The sequence below is a fragment of the Ostrea edulis genome, chromosome 6, assembly GCF_947568905.1.
Source record: "Ostrea edulis chromosome 6, xbOstEdul1.1, whole genome shotgun sequence".
Taxonomy (NCBI): Eukaryota; Metazoa; Mollusca; class Bivalvia; order Ostreida; family Ostreidae; genus Ostrea; species Ostrea edulis.
This window is the reverse complement of record NC_079169.1, coordinates 85,312,238-85,332,968: the sequence shown is the minus strand read 5'-3', so window position 1 is coordinate 85,332,968 and position 20,731 is coordinate 85,312,238. Positions and strand designations below refer to the sequence as shown.

Here is a 20,731-nt window from a genome sequence, read left to right as displayed (position 1 = left end):
ATATTTACCAATTCTTTCAATATGGACCCTACTTATTTTGAGATAAAATCTTTAATCTGTCCTTTCTTGCGATACAAAATGTTTTTTCTTTCTTTTCATTCTTTTTTAAAATCTAAATTTCATCGGGATCTAGAGTCTAAAAACTCGGAAAATAAGTGCGCAAGAACTGATGACGCTTACACGCGCTACACACAAAGGTTTCAAAATGGCAGAACACATGGAGCAGGTAAAGCGTTGATTTACTCTATTTTTAGAAATATTTAATCTTAACTGAAACTTTTTCATATGTACATTTAATTAGTTATTAACATATACTTAAAAGAATTATTACGAGCGCATGATAAGATCAAAGAAGGAGATTCCATTCATTTCCGTTCCTCGACCACATGGTAAAGAATCTCTGCAATGTCCGATAAGAAACACGTGTGTTCAGTCATTTGAAACGTTGCGACAGTTAACAATGTTCAAGTATACATTTTTCGAAATATCATTATTTATTATATTTTTCGAGAAAACAAAGAAACCTACTATCAAATCTTTTTGTAGGTTTGCATTGTAAATTTAATAAACCTATATATAGTTGTGAGGGAGGGCAGAGACACAATCTTCAAGAAAACATTTAAATCTTGCTGGCCAGTCGGACCAGTAAACTGTCTGAATTTACTGGCCCACAGTGAAATTTACTGCCCCCCCCCCCTCCAAATTTTCATAGTACATGTTTATCACATACATTATGGAATACATTGTAAAATTGTACAATTGATTTACTGAAACTTTATCAAATATGGTTATTACTCATATTCATATCCACCGTAAGACATCCTTTCTGTAGATACCAGAAAAACACCATACACGGTAGGGCTGAAACAATTCACTGAAATATCGATACTGTTCACTATAAACGCTCGATTCATGGCATCGATTTTCGGTTCGATATGTTTAATACAAACGGGTTCAGTAAAATACATCAGGCTCGGTCTGTACTTATTATTTTTACATGCATGAGGGACAAAATGGTGTTGAATAAAGTTCAGAATGTTGTTTGCCTTGAGGTTGATGAAAATAATAACAAACTTTATTAGTTTAAACTACAGAGCCAACAGGCGTCTTACTGTTTGGAAATATTTTGCTTTTAAAATTAAGATTTTGATTCTTGGTAATTAATTTTTTCTTCGACGTTATTATTGGTTTCTTCTGTAAATTGTATCATATTGAAAATATTGAATCGTGGCATAAGTATTGCAATATGTATCGTATCGTGAAGGGGGCGTATCGTTTCAGCCCTAATACACTGTACTCTCTCTCTCTTTTTTTTTTCCCGTAAACAACAAGACTACAAATTCATGTATTTTTCACAAACATGAAAACAGCCTGAGTGCACCATAGGAAGTAGTCTTCTCTACCAACATCAAATATAAATGATTAATTCAATAAACTATAGAAATTGCATAAAATCAGAGATAACTGCAGTTGACGAAGTTCATTTTAATTTGATAATTTAATAAAGCAGCAATTACCCCGGTGTGCAGTGCGATATAGAATGCAGCCATTTTTGTTGTTTCAACAAGTTGTTCGTTGAATATTCACGTGATCAACGTACAAGTTATCTTAACAATTACAAGTATAGTTATCGTTCTTTACTTTAAAACAATAAACAAACCACGATGTCCAAACACTTACTTTATGTGCTATTTATTGATTTATTTTCATTTTGATGGTAAATTTAAGGAAATAAGACGTTTAGAATATCTAAATCCATTATATCTAAGTCATGTGACCTACAAAAAGTCTACAAGCCCATCAGACTTCCTGATTTTTTATTTTCACTGAGGCCTAAAAAAAAAAAATTGTGTGTTTCGGGTAACCCGACCTAACCTATAAAAATGTGCCGATCCTAAAGATTTTTTAATGTCCGTTTTTATCTGATTAAAATTCCTATTATTTCTGTGTAAAAATCCAGAGTTTTTTTTCTCTCATTCTTAAGCAGACCTGGGGTAATGTGTAATGGTAATGCATTGTAATTACATTTCTTTAAAGTAATAGGGTGTAATGCACCCATTTTTGAATTACAAGTAATTGTAATGTAATGCATTACTTTCGTAAAAATGCCAGTAATGACCATTACTTTTCAATTACATTTGAATTACATATCAACATCATATATTTCCAAAGAGGTCTAAATTAGGGGGTTACTAACCTAACTAATTTAGACCTCTTTGGAAATAAAATATGCGATATTACTACATGTCTTTGAATAAACAGCAAAGTATTTGTTTAGAGCAGATCTTGATACATAGTCATAGTGTGATTGAAAAGTTAAAAGACACAATGCATGTTTCTAAACTTTTTCATTTTTTCAGCAAAATTAACTCTTTTTATGCCTAAAACTACTTTAAATGTGTTTTAAATGATATAGTTTGCGTAGTTTTCGAGTTTGAAAGCGATGAAATTCAAATCTTGCGATATGCATATTTTCTTTCGCTAGTTTACGCGCCATTTTGTGTGACGTCATATGCGCCCTTGGGTTTGAAAACATCTATAAGCCATTTCATAAACAGATTAGATTTAATCGACAAAAAAACAATTGTCACGTTAACGGCTTGTAAATAATAATGCATTAAGATGTTTTGTGCCGTGCTCGGGTGTACTAGTTGTCGGTAGAAAGGATTTAGACTGAGTATTTTTCAATTTTTCGAAGGAAGGTACGAGAAAAAAGACGTGGATAATTTTTTTGTTGGAGCAAGAACTTTACCTTAAAAAACATACCCAGTCACCTTTTCAAACATCGCTTGGACAGAGACCCCGATAAACTGCGAGAAAATGGATATATCGAAGCTATAAGCACTGGTAGGCCTATAGCATACATTCTGTTTTGCTCTTCAAATTCAATACACACTCGGATCAACTGACCTTCACCTTGTAACAACATTTATCGACGATACAATGTAACTTCTACCAACTGGTAGATTTACAACAACAAAAAATAAAGATACAAAATAATTGAACTTTTAATTATACAAATAATAGAATATTGTATTTCCTAACTTTAAATTGAATTAAAAAATTATTTCTTTATTGAACTCGTAACATCTTGAGTGCATCAGTAGGCTATAACGCCGTGCTCCCACTTCGTACTTCCTAAAGACGTGCAGATCACAATTCAAAAATAGTAATAAGATTGCTTTATCAAAATAAAATAATGTGATTACCACTTTAAATTTGAATATTTTTTTTGATTTGTGTGTGTTGTCTTTTTCTTTCTTTCCGAAATGCACGCGTGACAATAGCTTGGCTTAGGGCCTAGTTGTCAACAATTTAACGTATCATAATTTGTCTAATCCAAAAATAAATAATGATTGCACTGTTTATTTTAGAAAAACAGCGCCAATTACAGATGTATAAAGGAATAACATCCCCAAACAGTTTGTGGACAGCGACCCATACAAACATTATTTACTCACAATTTTGCCGATTTCATACACGATTTACTCGCTATATTTGGGTATTTACATCGTTATATGTGTGCACTGGTGGCGAACACATATAAAACTTGGACAATTTATCAACATCGATTTAAATGTTGCCCATGGTAAATTAATTGGGCCCCAAAAAGTTGAGTTTTTAATAATATCTCGCAGCTACTTTCACAATCCGAAGGGCGCATGTGACGTCACTGTACCACGTGACTACCTACCTAATTAATAGGGCTGGGACGATTCAGGGTTAGCTCGATTCGGTTCGGTTTCGATTCAGAACAGCACGGTTCGGTTATTTTCGATTCGGTTCATGTTAGGTCCAATTTATCTAATGACACCACAAAAATCAACAATTTTAATGAGTAGTATATTTGATTTGATTTAATTCAAGTTATATAACTATATGTTGTCATTTGTAAACATCATATCTATTCATAATGGCATTTTATAACTTTGATAGAAAAAAAGAAAACACTGACAGTCTATCAAAATTTGTTATATTAATGTGCTGCATAAGTTTTGGATTATTAAACAAATCTATAGTGAATCTAAAATGTATATGATATTGTTTTCATTGATATGCAAAAATTCAACAATTCTATCAATTGAGAGTCTTTGAAAATCTCTCCTTTATTGATTTACTTCTCTCATGTTAACTGTCAAATCTGTGTCATTACCTACGATGTTGATTTCACTCCACCACTGACAGAAATGCTATATGTCATGTAAAGATAAACTGCAATGATCTTACGGACCATATTCTGTTGGTATCTGAGTGGTGAAAATGCTAACTCTTAACACAGTAGTGAATTAAATCTCCGTTGCATAAAAAACCACATGTTTTCAACATCACTCGGACGCCATATTTGTTGTTTTGGTGTAAGTAAAATCTAAACCGAACCGAACCGAAATCCGGAATTTGTAATCGGTGCATCGAATCGAATGGTATGAATCGCGGTGCACCGAAATTTTCGGTGCACCGCACAGCCCTACTAATTAACTTGACTTTTTGAAATCGGGGCTTAGATTTAAGTCTGTATTGTGGTTAATTATCGCAAAATTTCGGCGAACGAACTATTAGAATTAATTACTATAAGCATAAAGAAGACAAAATGCATGTAATATTGTATACTTTGAAAACATGATATGTGTCCTTTAACTTCAAATAAAGTGTGTTCATAAATTTTCTTTGTATTTTTTTTTTCATTGTAATGTGTAATGTAATTCATTACTTTAGCAAAGTAATTGTAATTTAATTAATTACTTATATGAATGAAAGTGAAAATTCCAATGTAATTGTACTTTGCTTTAGCAAAGTAATTGGAATTTAATTAATTGCTTATATGAATGAAAGTAATGGTAATTGTAATGGTGAAAATTCCAATGTAATTGTAATTTAATGCATTACATTTTAAAGTAAGGCCAAGATAAATAAATAGTGTGTTTCCTATTCCAACCTGGGGAAAAATAGCGGCACATCTTTTTACCACAAGGATACCACAGGGTACCTCAAGGGACACCAGTGTCACCTTAAGATACCCCATGGAACCCTAATGACACCCAAGGCACCCCTTACAACTTTATTGACACCCCAAGTAACTCCATTAACACCACATGGTACCACAAGGAACCCTATTAACACCCCAAATGACATCCTAATGTGACCTAATGACACACCAAAGTATCCTATTGATACTGCAGTGTATGTAAAGTATCTTCATGCAGTGTATGTGAGAGTCACTGGACCATATTGTTCATTTAACAGTGAAATGGGGGTGAAAAACTTCTGGATTCAGGACCACATGTATTATAAATTAAGTTCAAAAGATTAGTGGAGGTTTCAAATGATCTAAGCATCCACAGATTCCTTTAATTTAACCAATTTAGAAGTGTTGCATGATTAATTCATTCCTAACACCACATTGCTATGATCATAATTTTAACCCGAATTTCCTCCATTTCCCATATCTTGTCAATACATATAGAAGCCAATACATAGATCCAAATTATAGCATATTAGATTAGAATTATTTCTATCATTCAATGGACTATAAAAAATTAACTATTATGAGTTATTTCCTACATTCAGACTTACATTTTAACCGAAGAAAAAAACTTTAAATTAAACTGTTTGCTTAAGGGCTAGTGCCCCTCCCCCCATATACCCTTTTTTAAATTGTAAAGGTACTTATTGCCCAGATTCAGTGAAGGTGTGCCAATGACCATTTAAAAATGTCATTTCATACCTAATAATAAAGAGATATTTTCTATTTGTCAACTTTTGATGAAAGATATTAATTTTTAATCCCTAACATAATAATTTGGTCCGATATTTGGATACAATATAGCAAATGTAGCACTGTAACCTAATTTGCAAAACAAATGATGACAGCATTCTGAAATCATTATGTTAAATAAATTAATAGCAAATCTATCATGAATAATTTGATCTTTTTGTAACAGTACTAGTGGGATAGTAAGAGGTACAATAGTTTATTTAAATAGCACTTATCTGGAAACTGCTTTTTAAATTGATAAAGTTTTTTTCATATTTTACATCTGGGATATGAATTAATGTAATAAATAATTGGCTAAGATTATATTTATCGAACAAAGATGTGACTTTCTATGCAAACTATCAATTTGTAACACAATTTTTCTGAGAGTTCCTTGATACTTTTATGTTAGACAAACTTAACCTTCAATTTCAGGAAATGAATGTAATGTATCTACGATATCAATTAAATCCAAATCAAACACATAGGAGGGGAGCACCACTATGTTTTTGGGGGTTTTTTTGTTTGGGGGGGAGGGGGGACTGGCTTAATATAGCCCCTACTCCCCACTAGCAGGAAGGCTACCTCGAATACTTCCTGGGGTAAGGGAAATAGTCTGGTTGAGGGGAACTGGAAATTTTCTAACTCCCTCAATGATATACTTTTTAACTGTTTCATTATATCCATTCAAATTTTTGCATTTCATTAACATATATTTATATTCATAACTGAATATAGAGATAATTCATTCTGTTGAAAATCTAGAGGATTATACAGAAACAGACATTAGACAAGCAGGTATATAAGCTCAATAATAAAGCACAATTAAAAGGTTTTTTCACCTCCCTTTTTTCTTTTATAAAACCTGTTTATTTTTTCTCATACCATTTTGAATGTTAGGGAGGTTTTTTCATATATGAACCATAATAAATAAAGTTTGAGCTTTCAACACATTTTATCGAACTAAAAAAATTTCACTTAGGCATTTTCTTTTTAACTACTGCACAACATCAAAAAATTTGTACTGGTTTAAAGTTGAAAATAATACATGAGATTTAGATGAATTAAGAAATTACAAGTATTATGAACTGGAAAAAAATAATTACCTAAAAAAATTGTAATTTTTAACAACATTGATTGAAATTTCATACTACGTATACAGTTTACTCTCATTTTTTTTTCTTTTTCTTTTGTTTATTGTAATTGATGAAATATTAACCTTTTTCTTTTAAAAAAAAATAACCAAAATGGTAGTATGAACTGGTATGTATAACATCATCTGCAATTTTTTTAAAGTAATTTTTTAATAAATTTAAAGGAATCTTCAGGCATACTGTACCTTTTGAAATAATAGTTAAATATTTATCTTAATTGTTTCTACTCTTTCCAAGATATTATTTTACTTTTTCATCACAAAGATTTAAATGCATAATATGAATGCTTCCATATCATTTATCTCCAGTTGATTACTAAGGGATGTCCTTTGGGTTATTGAGGGTATCTTTTGTTTGTGTATTGGAATACACAATTAACAGGGGCCACGAACTTCACAATTTAGAAAGAGGCTCCTTTGCTCATCATAATATAACACTAAGTTTGTCGGCTAAATACCAAGGAGCAGAGAATACTTTTAAAGAATTAATGCATTTTCAATATATTAATGGAGCCCCACCCTAACTTCAGAACCCCTGACCCAAGGGGTTTGGACCATGAATATCACAATTTTGGAAGAAGCACCCTTGCTCATCATAATCATGCACTTTGTTCATCTGCTAAATTTAATGAAGGAGAGCAGGTTTTTAAGGTGGGTCCTTAGTCCTGGAATTTTGGGGTTAAGGTAGCATTTTTTTGTTTGGAATCAATAAATTAACATTCAGAGTAATGAAAAAAGGCAAAACAGTTAAGGATTTCCATATTAATTTTCACTACAGACACTACTGAAGTCGTGTACCCCTATGTATATTTTTATGAAATTCATTGGAAACAGTTATTTGTTATTTTAAAATAAAGACAACAAAATATTTTTTTAATTGCATTTATTTATCGGGAAACATGTCAATAATTAAAACACATGTCATTTTCAATATGATCATCAAGTTTTAGAATGATATGTGCAAAATTATTGAAATAGCGTTATTCTCCAAAATATTAAAAAACAAACAAAAGTGGACGCATTTTCCTTATTGCATGGTTTACATATCATTTTTTCTGTTTATATTAATAGATGTACATCTGTTATAGTTATTTATGAAAAAAAATCCATACCTTTCCTTAATAATTTCAAATCTATAGCTTCAAGAGTATGTATACCCCCCATAAAAAAATGAAGTCTGGCACCATACAGTTGAGCTATTCAAAATCACTCGGGATTAAAATTTTATGTAATTTCATGAAAAGACACAGATAATGATTCCTTATCACCTTGGTAAAATGTTAGTCAAAAATAAAGGAAATCTATCGCATAATGAACTTGATAAAATAATTTAATGAAAACAGAGTTATTGTCCTTGGATTCAATATTTTGAAACATATCAATGACTTTTGAAATATAACTAAGACTTTTGAAATAATTTATGACTAACAAGATTTTTTACAATAACTATTGAAAAAGGCTCCAACAAAATTTATGTTCCTGTCATTAAATCATTGACTTTGCAAAATTCTATGACGTCACAGGAGTGTGGAACTACGTTAAAGAATTTATGCACTTTCACTATATGGTCAATAGAGTCCCAGTCCCTAACTCCAGAAACCCTGATCCTTAGGCCATAAATTTCATAACTTCGATGGAAAGCTCTATACTCTTTACAATCAAGCCAACATCTTTACTGTTTGATTTCCAGGAGTATGGGAAAAGATTTTCAAAGTTTACTTCAATTTCTTTTGAATTCCCACCCCTCAGGCCCCAGGAGACAGAAATCCTGAAATTCACAATTTTTGTGTCACTTCACCAATAGATGATAATATGGGTAATTCAAAACCAAAATTGTTTGAAACTGATTAAGCAGTTCTGGAGAAAAAGTTGAGAAAGTTAAAAAAAATTATGACACAAACTTAAGACACAACGCTGGACAAAACAGATAGAAATAGGTCACCTGAGTGACTCAGATGACCTAAAAATGCATATAAGCCATATCTAGATTCATTAAGATTGAATGGGATGTCAATGATGGTTCCTTGTGGTAAAAAGACGCACCCGAAAAATAGGGTAGGTATTAAAGTAGGGAAAACATTTCATTTTAACATTTTATTGTTTACAAGAAACGAAATGAGAAAAACAAAGTTCATCAGGGTTTGACATTTACTTTTTTGAGCACTAGACCAGTCGGGCTACTTTAAATGATTTTTGTTAGACCTGACCTTACATCCACTAGCCCCGACCAACTTTCTAGAAACTGATAGTTTCTCCATATTTAAATGTACTTAATTCAAATGACAAACATTAAGTTTGCATGAACTAAAACATACTAAATTTTCTCAAAAAAGAGCTTCAGTTTCGTCATTCAATTTAATGCTTTCATTTTCAAACACATTTTCTGTTTCTTTAAATTCTACCAGGCACGGAAATTCTCTAGTCCATTTAGAATAAAATGACCACAACCAGTTTTTTTTTAAATCTCTATTTCATAAGCCCTGCTTTGTTTCTTCCCTACCTTTTACTTTTTTATACGCCCGTCTTAAGATGGGCCGTATTATGTTATGGCCTTCATGTCCGTCCGTCAGTCCGTCTGTTAGCTTTTTCGTGTCCGGCTCATAACTTAAATACTATAAGGCCTAGAATAATCAAACTTTGTCAGTTGATACATCTTGGGTAGAAGGTGTGTCGCACATTAAAACCAGGTCGCTGTGACTTTTAATTAAGAAGATATGGCCAAATATGGTAAAACCCTGTCCGGCTCATAACTTGAAAACTATTTGATCTAGAATCATGAAACTTGGTCATCTTATGCATCTTAGGTAGAAGGTGTGTCGCACTGTACTTTAAGGTCACTGTGACATTTAGTTGAAGTGATTTTTTGAAAAAAGTATGTTATAATTGGTACAATCCCTACTCATATAAGAGTTTGTAGAAAACCTCATTCAAAAATGTTACATCAAGAAAACACATATTTTTTTTATGATATACTGTACAGCTTTTTTTTTAGCCTATGTAATGTTTCCTTTGTTTCTAACAATAACATGAGAAATTCCACTTGTCCCATGGGAGTAGCATGCAAAGGGCATTTTGACAAGACTAATTAATGAGTTTTGTGTAGAGCATCTCTGATCAACATGATCAAGCAGGTGTTATCTTTATCTCTAGGGAATTGGGCAGAGAGATCTTAGCTCTCTTAATTGCAGATATACCAGAAATTATTTGTGAAAGTGAATTTGTTTGTTGTGGTTAGTCTTTATTTTCAAAATTAATTTGACATTGTACTATATAATTTTTAATTTTTTTTCTCAGCAACCTATATGCAGAGTATCATTTCTCACTAAGACAACAAATGGTTGCAATATGTATAAAGGCCTATTTTAATGATTAGTATTTTGATGTTTTGTTATGGCTGTTAATAACCATATTAAAAAATGTTAATTTAAGAAACTACACATTCTTCATTATATACACTGTACTATACAGCAATATATAACAAACAAATTATTTCTTTTGTGTCAGTAACAAGAGAAATTTCCCTTGTCCCATGGGTGTAATTATCAAGCAATTCAGGAGGCATTTTGCTAACAGAAAAATTGCATTCTGTCAAATTACAGATTAATTAATGAGTTTAGAAGATTTCTGTTACAGCAATCTGATCAAGGAGGTGCTATCTATATCTCTTGCAATCGGGAATTGGGCAGAGGAATCTGGCCTTCTAATTGATCTGTCAAATTTTAGAACAGTTCTAATTGGTAGCCATTACTTTGAAAGTTAATTTGGTATAAAGTTTAAGAATTAATATGATATTGTAAAATATATTTTTATTTTATATCTCAACAACAAGGTGCAGATTGTCATGTCTCACTAAGATGACAGTTTTACAGTCTAAGAATAAACATAATGACTAATGTTTGATGTTTTATTACGCTGTGCATTGTTCTTCATTCCTTAAAATACAATGAGCAAAGCTGCAGATGTGCATTTCTCAAGTCTAACACAACCAGTTGAGAAATATATGATGTATTATTTTTTTATAATTAATAACTACACCATAGGAGATGCACCAGTATTTGAAATAACCGTTTTTAATCTATATTTATTTATATTGACATCACCATGCATATTTTACTTTTATACTTGAAGATTTGACAAAGGCAGATACTGATATATGTATTTTTTGATATGTTGAATAAATCAACCTTTTTGAGTACTCCCATTTATTGTAAGTTGTTTGCTTGGATAAAGGGCTATCTTGCACTTTAATCATTTCATTGAAACCATTTGGGAAAATGTTTTTATATCCTTTTAAAAATCATTAAGCTTACATTATCAATATTTGAAGCAATGTCACATGAGGCCATAAAGTGGGTAAGATTCTTAAAGGAAGGTTGACATTTGGTTCCATGCATACCTATCTCTTCATGGTGATATGTTCATGTTAACAATATGTGACGGGCGTATCATGTGCCGTGGCGGTGCACTTTATTTCTCTTGGGACATCTTTCCTTGAGGACGAGAAGTCGTATTTGAATATAGAGATGTCAACACCGAAAAATGGCTGTTTACGACGTAATTTATTAATTTGATAAACACTTTCTTATATTTGATTCAAATAAACTGGGTTTTCAAAAAAAAAAATGAAAATAAATGTATCTAAACCATAAATTTACACACATTAACATTGAGTAGATGTCGTAAAACATCACTTCCGACCCCGACTTATTTATTAGAACTAAAAATAAAGATTGTGTCATCATGCGGTTCAAAATTGCTTGCAAGCTCTACAGTTATTCTTTTTTAGTTAAGAATAAAATATCTTATGGTTTAAAGTAAAGTTTCTTGTTTATTTTTTCAACACGACCAGTCGGACTAGTAAATTAACATTTTACCCGACCGGACCTATCATTTAGTAGACTCAGTCGGTCGGACGTGCCTTAGTGTCAAACCCTGTCCATTTCTTTCTCCCAAAAGAGCAGCTTACTAATGGCAGTTTTACATGCGGATAACAGTCTTTACAAAGAGGAAGTACCATTTTATACTGTTTTTGAAGATCCTGAGACATTTCACTGCCACTAACAACCCTGTGTCTAATGTTGGCTCAACATCCGGTTCACATACAAACTCTAAATATTTCATTTCAAATCCAGCTAAATCACCAACAGAATTACTGCCCTGAACTTCATACGGCTCTGTGTTTTTGGAATGCGGTTTATTTGGCCAAAATAATTTTGCAGTGTTTTAGCCAATCAGATGGCCCTTCATGATGCATCTCAAAAATACTAAACAATGAATTACAATTCATTGTTTTTTACTGTAGTCATAAACTTTTTTCCCTCTTAAACTGAACTTAACTGTTTGCATTTTCCTATCATAATTGCCAACAATGTACTTGGCAAGCACACTGCCATTTTTCCCGGGGAAATTGCTGTCAAAACATTTCTGATTAATGCGTATCGGATATGTATTTTCTCAAACACGGAAGTGACCGAGATAAGGATTTCTAAAAGTGAAACTGGAATTGTTTACTTCCGGAAAGTATATCGGCGGATAAATTTTTCAGAGTCGGCTCAAATGTTTAGGGTTGGTCAGGGAACCGGAAACACACAATTTATTTATCTAGGCCTAATTGACCCCAGGTCTGTTCTTAAGAAACCTCTTCAAAATGCTTAGGCTTGAATGAATCGTAGGAAAAAAATATTCCACATCGAAGTATGAAATTTAGATACTGACTGGACAGAACTGGTGGAATTTCCATTTGCTAATAAGTGATGAAATGGCAATAATTACAAAGTGTTTCAGTTTGTCAATTAAAATCAATGTCTGCTGAATTATCAAATGAAAATAATTTTGATGTTCATAAACCACCACCACCCCTTTTTTTTTATTAGCTCACCTGAGCTGAAAGCTCAAGTGAGCTTTTCTGATCACCTGTTGTCCGTCTGTAAACTTTTTACATTTTCGACTTCTTCTCCAGAACCACTGGGCCAATTATAAACAAACTTGGCCAAAAGCATCCTTGGGTGAAGGGCTTTCAAGTTTGTTCAAATGAAGGGCCATGCCCCCTTCAAAGGGGAGATAATCACAAAAATAGGGTGGGATCATTTAAAAATCTTCTTAAGAATTGGGCCAGAAGAGCTGATATTTACATGAAAGCTTTCTGACATAGTGCAGATTCAAGTTTGTTAAAATCATGGTCCCCGTGGGTTGGATGGAGCCACAATAGGGGATCAAAGTTTTACATACAAATATATAGGGAAAATCTTTAAAAATATTTTTTTCAAAAACTACTGGGTCAGGAAAATGGAAATTTACATGAAAGCTTCCTGACATAGTACAGATTGAAGTTTGTAAAAATCATGGTCCCCGGGAGTAAGATGGAGCCACAGTAGGGGATCAAAATTTTACATATACATATTTAGATAGGGAAAATTCTTAAAAATCACTGGACAGGGAAGTTTACTTTTACATGAAAGCTTCATGACATTGTACAGATTCAATTTTGTAAAAATCATGGCCCCGGTAGTAGGTTGGGGCCACAATAGGGATCAAAGTTTTACATGCGAATATATAGGAAAAATCTTTAAATATGAGCCAAGGTGAGCAATGTGGCCCATGGGCCTCTTGTTTAAGAGTCATCCTTAGACTTCAAGTTGAAAGAAATTGTTGTCAGTGAGATACAATACCTGATTGATTTCAAGGTCACTCAGTAAGAAATGATCTTGACATAATTTGTTGACTGTTTCAGACATCAGTGAGCACTACATCAGAATCCTCAGCCAAGCCTGGGGAAACCCCAGGGTCCATCCCAGCAGGAGATATGACTTCCAAGGACTACTACTTTGATTCCTATGGACATTTTGGGATACATGAGGTCAGACAAATATTTCAATAACATTGAATATTTTTGGCCAGATTGCACAATTTGCAAATGGCTTATAAAATGGTGAATGACGTGCAGACATCCCTGTTATGGGGTGCCTACTTTGTATAATCAACTGATCCAACTGTTTGTAATTTTGACAGGAAATGTTGAAAGATGAGATCCGAACTATGACCTACAGGAACTCCATGACCCACAACACTCACCTGTTCAAAGGGAAAGTTGTTCTGGATGTTGGCTGTGGCACTGGGATTCTCTCCATGTTTGCTGCTAAAGCTGGAGCTGCCAAAGTGATAGGGGTGAGTACTTATAACTGGAACCACCAGACGTATAAAAAAAGGGGGGGGGGTACTGTTATACCATAGTATACTAAAGATACAGGCATTCAAATCATTCTGATGATAATAGTTTCATAATACTGTAAACCAACTTTTATTCGCCGCTACTTTATTTCGCGATTCACCTGTGGTAAACTGGTTCGCAGTGAATAATTTTCGTGATCGAGACTACAACCGACATTAAAGGTCTGGTTCGTGAAAATGGGGTTCTCTCGAAATTTTCTCGCGCACACGTAAAAGTTAGTTTAAATTTAGAGTAATTAATCAATATAAGGTACATTATTTAAGGTACTGAGAAAAGAAGATATAATTGAGGTCGGGTCTAGTAAATTTTTAAACTAATGGACTGACTGGTTCTTTTTAAAGTTAACGTTGAGTCCTTGTCTGGAGGTTATAAAACTTTTACTCAAACTCAGTCATGTTTGTTTTGAATACAACTCTGAGCAAGTTTTGAAACATGCTCGAAAAATCTTGAGCATGTACTACATTTGAGTGTGAGATCGATTGAGTATGATTACGATTCAGAGCACCGAGTTTGAGTATGAAAACGTGCTCAAAAATGTTTTATAACCTCTGGGCCTGATATATACTGTATGTAATTGTTAAAAGAAAAGAAAAATTCTAGTGCATTATTAAATCTTTACATCCATCTGATTGTAGATTGAATGTTCCAGCATAATTGAGTATGGTCAAAAAATTGTGGAAGCAAATAACTTCAGCAATGGTAAGTAGGCTGACTTTCTGACAGATGACTATTTCAGCTAGCCGAGGGTTCCAACCTGTTACTCTCATCTTCACACATGTTCAGGATCTAATCAGAATTTTGTAGTTAACGTGCAAGATCCGCTATTAGATAATTTAATCTTTTTTTTTTTGCGTGAGGTTGTCATTAACCAATGAGAATACACTCTATGTGTAGAAATGGTTTAACGCTTAAACTGTGTTCATACAAAATTCAAGTTGACAAACTCTCCAACAACCAGAAAAATGTCATTAAAGCTGACTAAATCTACCAAAGTCAGTGCCACAATCTACAAATAAAAACATACTACCAGTCAACCAAATTTCTAACATTCCTTTATCAAAAGTTTGAAATAATGAGATGTGTTTATGGATTTTGATATGATTGTGTGAATTTTGTAATTTTGGTTAGAGATGTTTAGGTTTACCTATTTCTGTATCCAATGAAATATTCACAAATAATTTTACAAGTGTGACTGGTGCCTGTTGGAACTTTAAAGCTGTACCTGGCAGTGATGTTTATTTGCTTATTACAACAATCACAGAAGATGTTAACAGGTTTTCTTAGGGGTATAAAAGTCAGTTGCAATAAGGAGTCTATGCCATTGATAGATCAGCTGTCTTTTCTTTATTTAACCAACATTTAGTAAAAATGGGTACATGATAATAAATGATTTATTAGCTCAGTTTCCTATCCCAGTGAAGTTTAATTTGTCATTTAAATACGACAGATTAAATTCATTTTGTAAAGAAGTGTATGTTGGTCATGATCTTTGATTTCAGTGGTGACACTTGTGAAGGGAAAGGTGGAAGAGGTTGAGCTCCCGGATGGCATCGAGAAAGTGGATATCATCATTAGTGAGTGGATGGGCTACTGTCTGTTTTACGAGTCAATGTTACAGACGGTCATCTATGCCAGGGATAAGTGGCTGGTAAGTATAAATTATATATACTACATATATGATCCAATACTTATCCCAGTACGAAAAGTACAACAGGTTTGGTTTGTTTAATCAGCCGAGTGACTCGGTGATGGTGTTATCTAATTGGGACATTACGTCAGTCAAATGTCCGTAATCTCGTGTTTGCAAGTTTGAGTCTAGTGAAATTTGATGTGAACTAGTTGAAATTCAAGTGATAAAGACAATTAATACAATAATTTTCAAGAGTTTTGTTGATAATGATTAATTGAAGGTCACAACAATCAACATATGGCAGTTTATAATGGGAGCTTAATTCTCAACAACAAAAAAACAACCCAAGTCGGAGGATCAATATGTTGATCCAAGAAAGAAACTGACAGAAAATGAAGGATTTTAATTGCTTTTCAGTTTTATATTGGCAAAAGTTCCTAATATATATTTTTATTTTTCAGAAACCAGGTGGTCTGATATTTCCAGACCGAGCAACACTGTACGTGGCCGCTATTGAGGACCGTCAGTATAAAGACGACAAAATCAACTGTAAGATCTCGGCGTAGTAAAACTTGTTATGAACTAGCTGCAGATCTGTAGGTCTCTTAAAGAAAGGGGTAGACTAGTGAGCTACAGATCCACACATTACAAAAACAAAAAAAAAAATTCCTGATATATTTTCCCACTATGCTTTTGACACACAATCATGGAAACTTGTATTATATATATAAACTAGAAAACCCAGAGAGGGGGGTCACCAAGTACAAATCTGGAATTGTTGAAGGAAATTCTGAGAAAACAGAAGGGATTTATTTTTTTTATTGCTGTCACTGCTGATTACAAAGAAGAGATGGTGGTTCTAGCAGCCAAATGTTAAACCTATTTATTGCACAAACAAAAACAAACAAGTCTCAAGGGATAGTTTCTTGGGTGGTACTTGCGTCCCTCTTGTTGAAAATAATAAATCTTCTTTCCAGAGCATTTTGAAGGTTTTAAGAAACGAATTTCATTTTTGAAAGTACATGAAGGTATAATAAACTGCGATGCTTCACGCCAACATACTTCATGAAGCAAGTTAGTGCTTCATTTCTGTCGTTAGAATAGAAGTACTATAGTCAAGACTCATACATTGCTCACAACTGCAACGCATGCAGAGGAAATGGCTGTCAGTGCAATTTGTAAAGATGTTAAAGGCAGAAAAAATTGGAATTGTAAATATATAAAATTGAATTTTATGACTGTCTTTAAACAATAACACTACATCATCCATGCTATGGTGTTGGACAATGTTTGATAGTAGATATTTTCATTTCTTTGCAGTCTGGGACAGTGTGTATGGGTTTGACATGAGTGCCATTAGAAAGGTCGCAATCTCGGAACCGCTGGTAGATGTAGTGGACCCAAAGCAGGTGGTGACAAACTCCTGTCTAATCAAGGTAAGATGTATGTACCACACATGCAGGTGGTGACGATCTCTTTCTCTGTGATCTCATTGTTTGGCATGTGCATAAATATATATGTTGGCATTAAATATTAAATGTATATGCGCCAATAAATAAAAATATAATACTCAGATGGCCAATGTGGTCTTTTGTTTGGAAGATGTCGCATTAATTCTAATACGTGCCGATCACTAATTGCAGGAAGTGGACATTTACACCGTCCAGGAGAAGGACCTGGACTTCACTGCTCCATTTCACCTTCAGTGCCGGAGGAACGACTACGTACATGCGTTAATCACATTCTTCAACATAGAGTTCACCAAATGTCACAAAAGAACAGGATTTTCTACAGGTTAGTTGATAAAAGGATCAATCTCATAACTCCTATAAGCAATACAAAATAGAGAGTTGGGCAAACACAGACTCCTGGATATACCAGAGGTGGGATCAGGTGCCTAGGAGTAAACATCCCCTGTCAACCGCTCACACCCGCCGAGAGCCCTATATCTCGATTAGTAAACAGAGTATTTTATCAGAACCAACATACGTGTAAGCTTTTTGAACATTTATTTTGTCTACCATCTGTAAAGTTTCACATTTTCAACTTGTTCTCAAAACTACAGAAAATTTAACCAAACTTGGCATAAGGCATCCTTGAGTGAAGAAGATTAAACTCATTGAAATGAAAGACCATGCCATATTTTATCAGAGATGATTCAGAAATAGAAAAATTGTTTATATGATGAAAAATATTAACCATGCAATGAGCCCTCTTCTGAAATCCATGGAACCTGGATTGATGCCCAGATTGTCAAAAAGTTGATTATATATTCATTAAAAGATACTTTTTTTTATTGTGTAGACACTTACAGGCCACAATTTTTGGTCAATTTATTTGATACTTCACATATAGCTATGTTGTCCAGAGAGGCAGAACCCTTTTGACTTTGGGTTCAAATGTCACTATAGTACTGTCAATGTGTGAATGATTGTTCTAATTTTAGCTCCTGAGGCCCACTACACACATTGGAAGCAGACTGTGTTTTATTTTGACCAGATGGACTTGACTGTGAAAAAGGGAGAAGAAATCCAAGGAAGTGTTCATGTCAAACCCAACAAAAGTAATAAGGTCAGTCTAGTGCAAAAAGTTCACATAGTGTTGTGTAATATGAGAATCTAGTTCAGGAGAGTCTAGTAGATCAGGTTTGATTAAAAAATGTTTAAGTACGGGTTGAAACTAAATTTTGGCATTTATTGTGCAATGAACATGAAACAGTGAGTGTGCAGTTTAATTTATTGATTTGTTTGCATGTCATGTTTTACTTGCACAATAGATGCCAAAAAATACTCATTTATAAATGCATATTTACAATTTCTGGATGACATACTTTAATGTTTTGTAATGTGTTGTTTACCCTCTACATATTATGTGACTTTGAAATAACAGCTACAGATCATCCCTTTATATGAAAGCATTTGATTTACAGCACAACTTTTTGTGCTCACAATTCAGGTCTTATAAATCTCTTATTTTGAATAACTGACTTAAGAATTTAGTTTGTGAAAATTCCAAACATCCATTAAAGCCCCATTCAAACTGAAAACTCCCAGATTCAATACAGTTCAACGGCTTGCATGGCCATGTTAGGTTACTACTCCTACATAAAAGGTGAAGATAATGTACGATCTCAAAAATCCCACCAAGGATACAAAATTAAGAACAGGGCAACATGGAGCTCTTGAAATACCAGAGGTGGGATCAGGTGCCTAGGATGAGTAAGAATTTGATTGTGAAATGCTGACATGAAACAAGGCTGTTGAAACTCCTGTTACATCAACATATTTGTCAGTAGCCTGTCTCAGTTTATATATTGATCATATGCAGAACTTCTTTCTGAATTTTAAACAGGATTGCTCCATAAAATCTACACAAATATGTCAAACTATTGCTATTTAGATCTTTTATTATCATTCAATAGCTTTTATTTAATCAATTGGATCCTATTATCCTTTGGAAATGTTGATATTGCAAGTATTTAATCCCACAAAAAAGTTTCGGAATGTGGTTTTTTTTCTTCTTTTGAAAAAATGTATCTGCTGCGTTAACTATCACTTTTTCAACTTCTCCAGAACTGCAACACCTTTTCAGTCAAACTTAACACAAATAATTCTTGGATAAAGAAGATTATTGATATGAAGGGCCATACTACTTTCCAAAAGGGAGTGGTGATAAAAAGTGAAAATAGGTTAGGGTTTCTAAAGAATTCTCTCAAGCAGCATTGAATCAGAAAAGTCATAGCTTCTTTCACATCTTGCTGCATAGAAGAGTTCACCAAAGGGAAACAACTATTGGGCAATTTGTAAACTACATTTTAATTAAGAGAAAGGTTCTCAGATAGTGTATATTTAGTTTTCTTCATTCCATTACACACTAAAGTCAAAGCAGAATCACAGTAGTAGTGTTTCCGAACTCACAAGCCTTCAACTCTTGTGTAAGCAATGTGGCCAGTGTGTCGGTCATGTGAGCATTGTGGCTCATGGGCCTCTTGATAGTATAGAAAATTATATTTTGTGATTTATTTCTTTTCACAGCGTGATCTGGACTTTACCATTGATGTGGATTTCAAGGGAGAACTGTCAGACATGAAAGACACCATGCATTACAAAATGCGGTAAAAAGACTGAATTTGTCTCCCATGGTAACAGTACTAAGCTTCCTTTAATAGGAGGAAAGCCCCATGGCAAAGAGATAAGAAAAACATTGATGGTGTCCAAACTGTCACATGTATGAAACTCAAGCCATTTATGGAAAAAAAATCATTGTTTTTGTAATCTGATGTTTTAGCAGAATTAAATGCTTCAGAGTATCATATGTATAATTTTAGAATTAATATGTAAAAACGTTCACCACCACCTAATTTTTAATCTTAAATATGTATGTTCTCCACTGTGGTATTGAAAGCAGGCATGTGTTTTCGAATATATTTTGTCACATGTACATGTAGTAAACATACGACTAAATGTCACAGGCGTTGTACCAATTGCTTTTGTGAAATACTGTAAACATTGTCATTGCTACGTATTTTCAATTATATGTCAAATTTGAGGGATAAACTTCTGCATTAATCTGTTTCTTCATGGGAATTTCTAGATTTTTATTTTATTTTTTTCGTTTTAGTATTTACTGTAGTAATGCAATAGTCAACGTGCGTGAATTTCCATGTTTGCAGTTTATTGTTTAAAGTATGTCAGAAAGTAAGTGCACTGAGCATAAATTGTCGGATAGTGTAGCTTTTGAAGTGTATGTGTAGGACTGTACAAAAACGGAATTGTACATATTACAACAGCTGTAATGTTACGCCATAAAGACCCAGACATATGGAAGTGAAAGGGAGATCACTCCTCTGCTGTGTCGTTACTGCCTCTGTTGTGAATATTGATGAAATAAATGACAATTTGTTCCTGCCAACTGAATGCTCCCACTAGCATCAGTGCCTCATCATAAATAAATCATTGCAAGTCAAAT

General features: G+C 33.4%; 1 protein-coding gene across 1 annotated transcript; it reads left to right on the top strand.

Moving 5' to 3' along the window:
- Window positions 1–125: 125 nt before the first annotated feature.
- On the top strand, window positions 126–20,730 carry LOC125683143 (protein arginine N-methyltransferase 1). The gene is made up of 10 exons (XM_048923978.2): window positions 126–226; window positions 13,636–13,761; window positions 13,914–14,069; window positions 14,769–14,832; window positions 15,633–15,781; window positions 16,225–16,312; window positions 17,084–17,199; window positions 17,407–17,557; window positions 18,210–18,334; window positions 19,798–20,730. Exons 1-10 carry the CDS (start codon window positions 170–172, stop codon window positions 19,879–19,881), a joined length of 1,116 nt encoding a protein of 371 aa, XP_048779935.1. The 5' UTR covers window positions 126–169; the 3' UTR covers window positions 19,882–20,730.
- Window position 20,731: the final 1 nt, after the last annotated feature.

What these genes read in the sequence shown, in the direction of transcription:
- LOC125683143 (XM_048923978.2), top strand. Translation starts at nt 170, where the DNA reads ATGACGCTTACACGCGCTACACACAAAGGTTTCAAAATGGCAGAACAC. An exon ending in TGGCAGAACACATGGAGCAG is followed by an intron (nt 227 to 13,635) that starts GTAAAGCGTTGA and finishes TGACTGTTTCAG; the next exon opens with ACATCAGTGAGCACTACATC. An exon ending in GACATTTTGGGATACATGAG is followed by an intron (nt 13,762 to 13,913) that starts GTCAGACAAATA and finishes TAATTTTGACAG; the next exon opens with GAAATGTTGAAAGATGAGAT.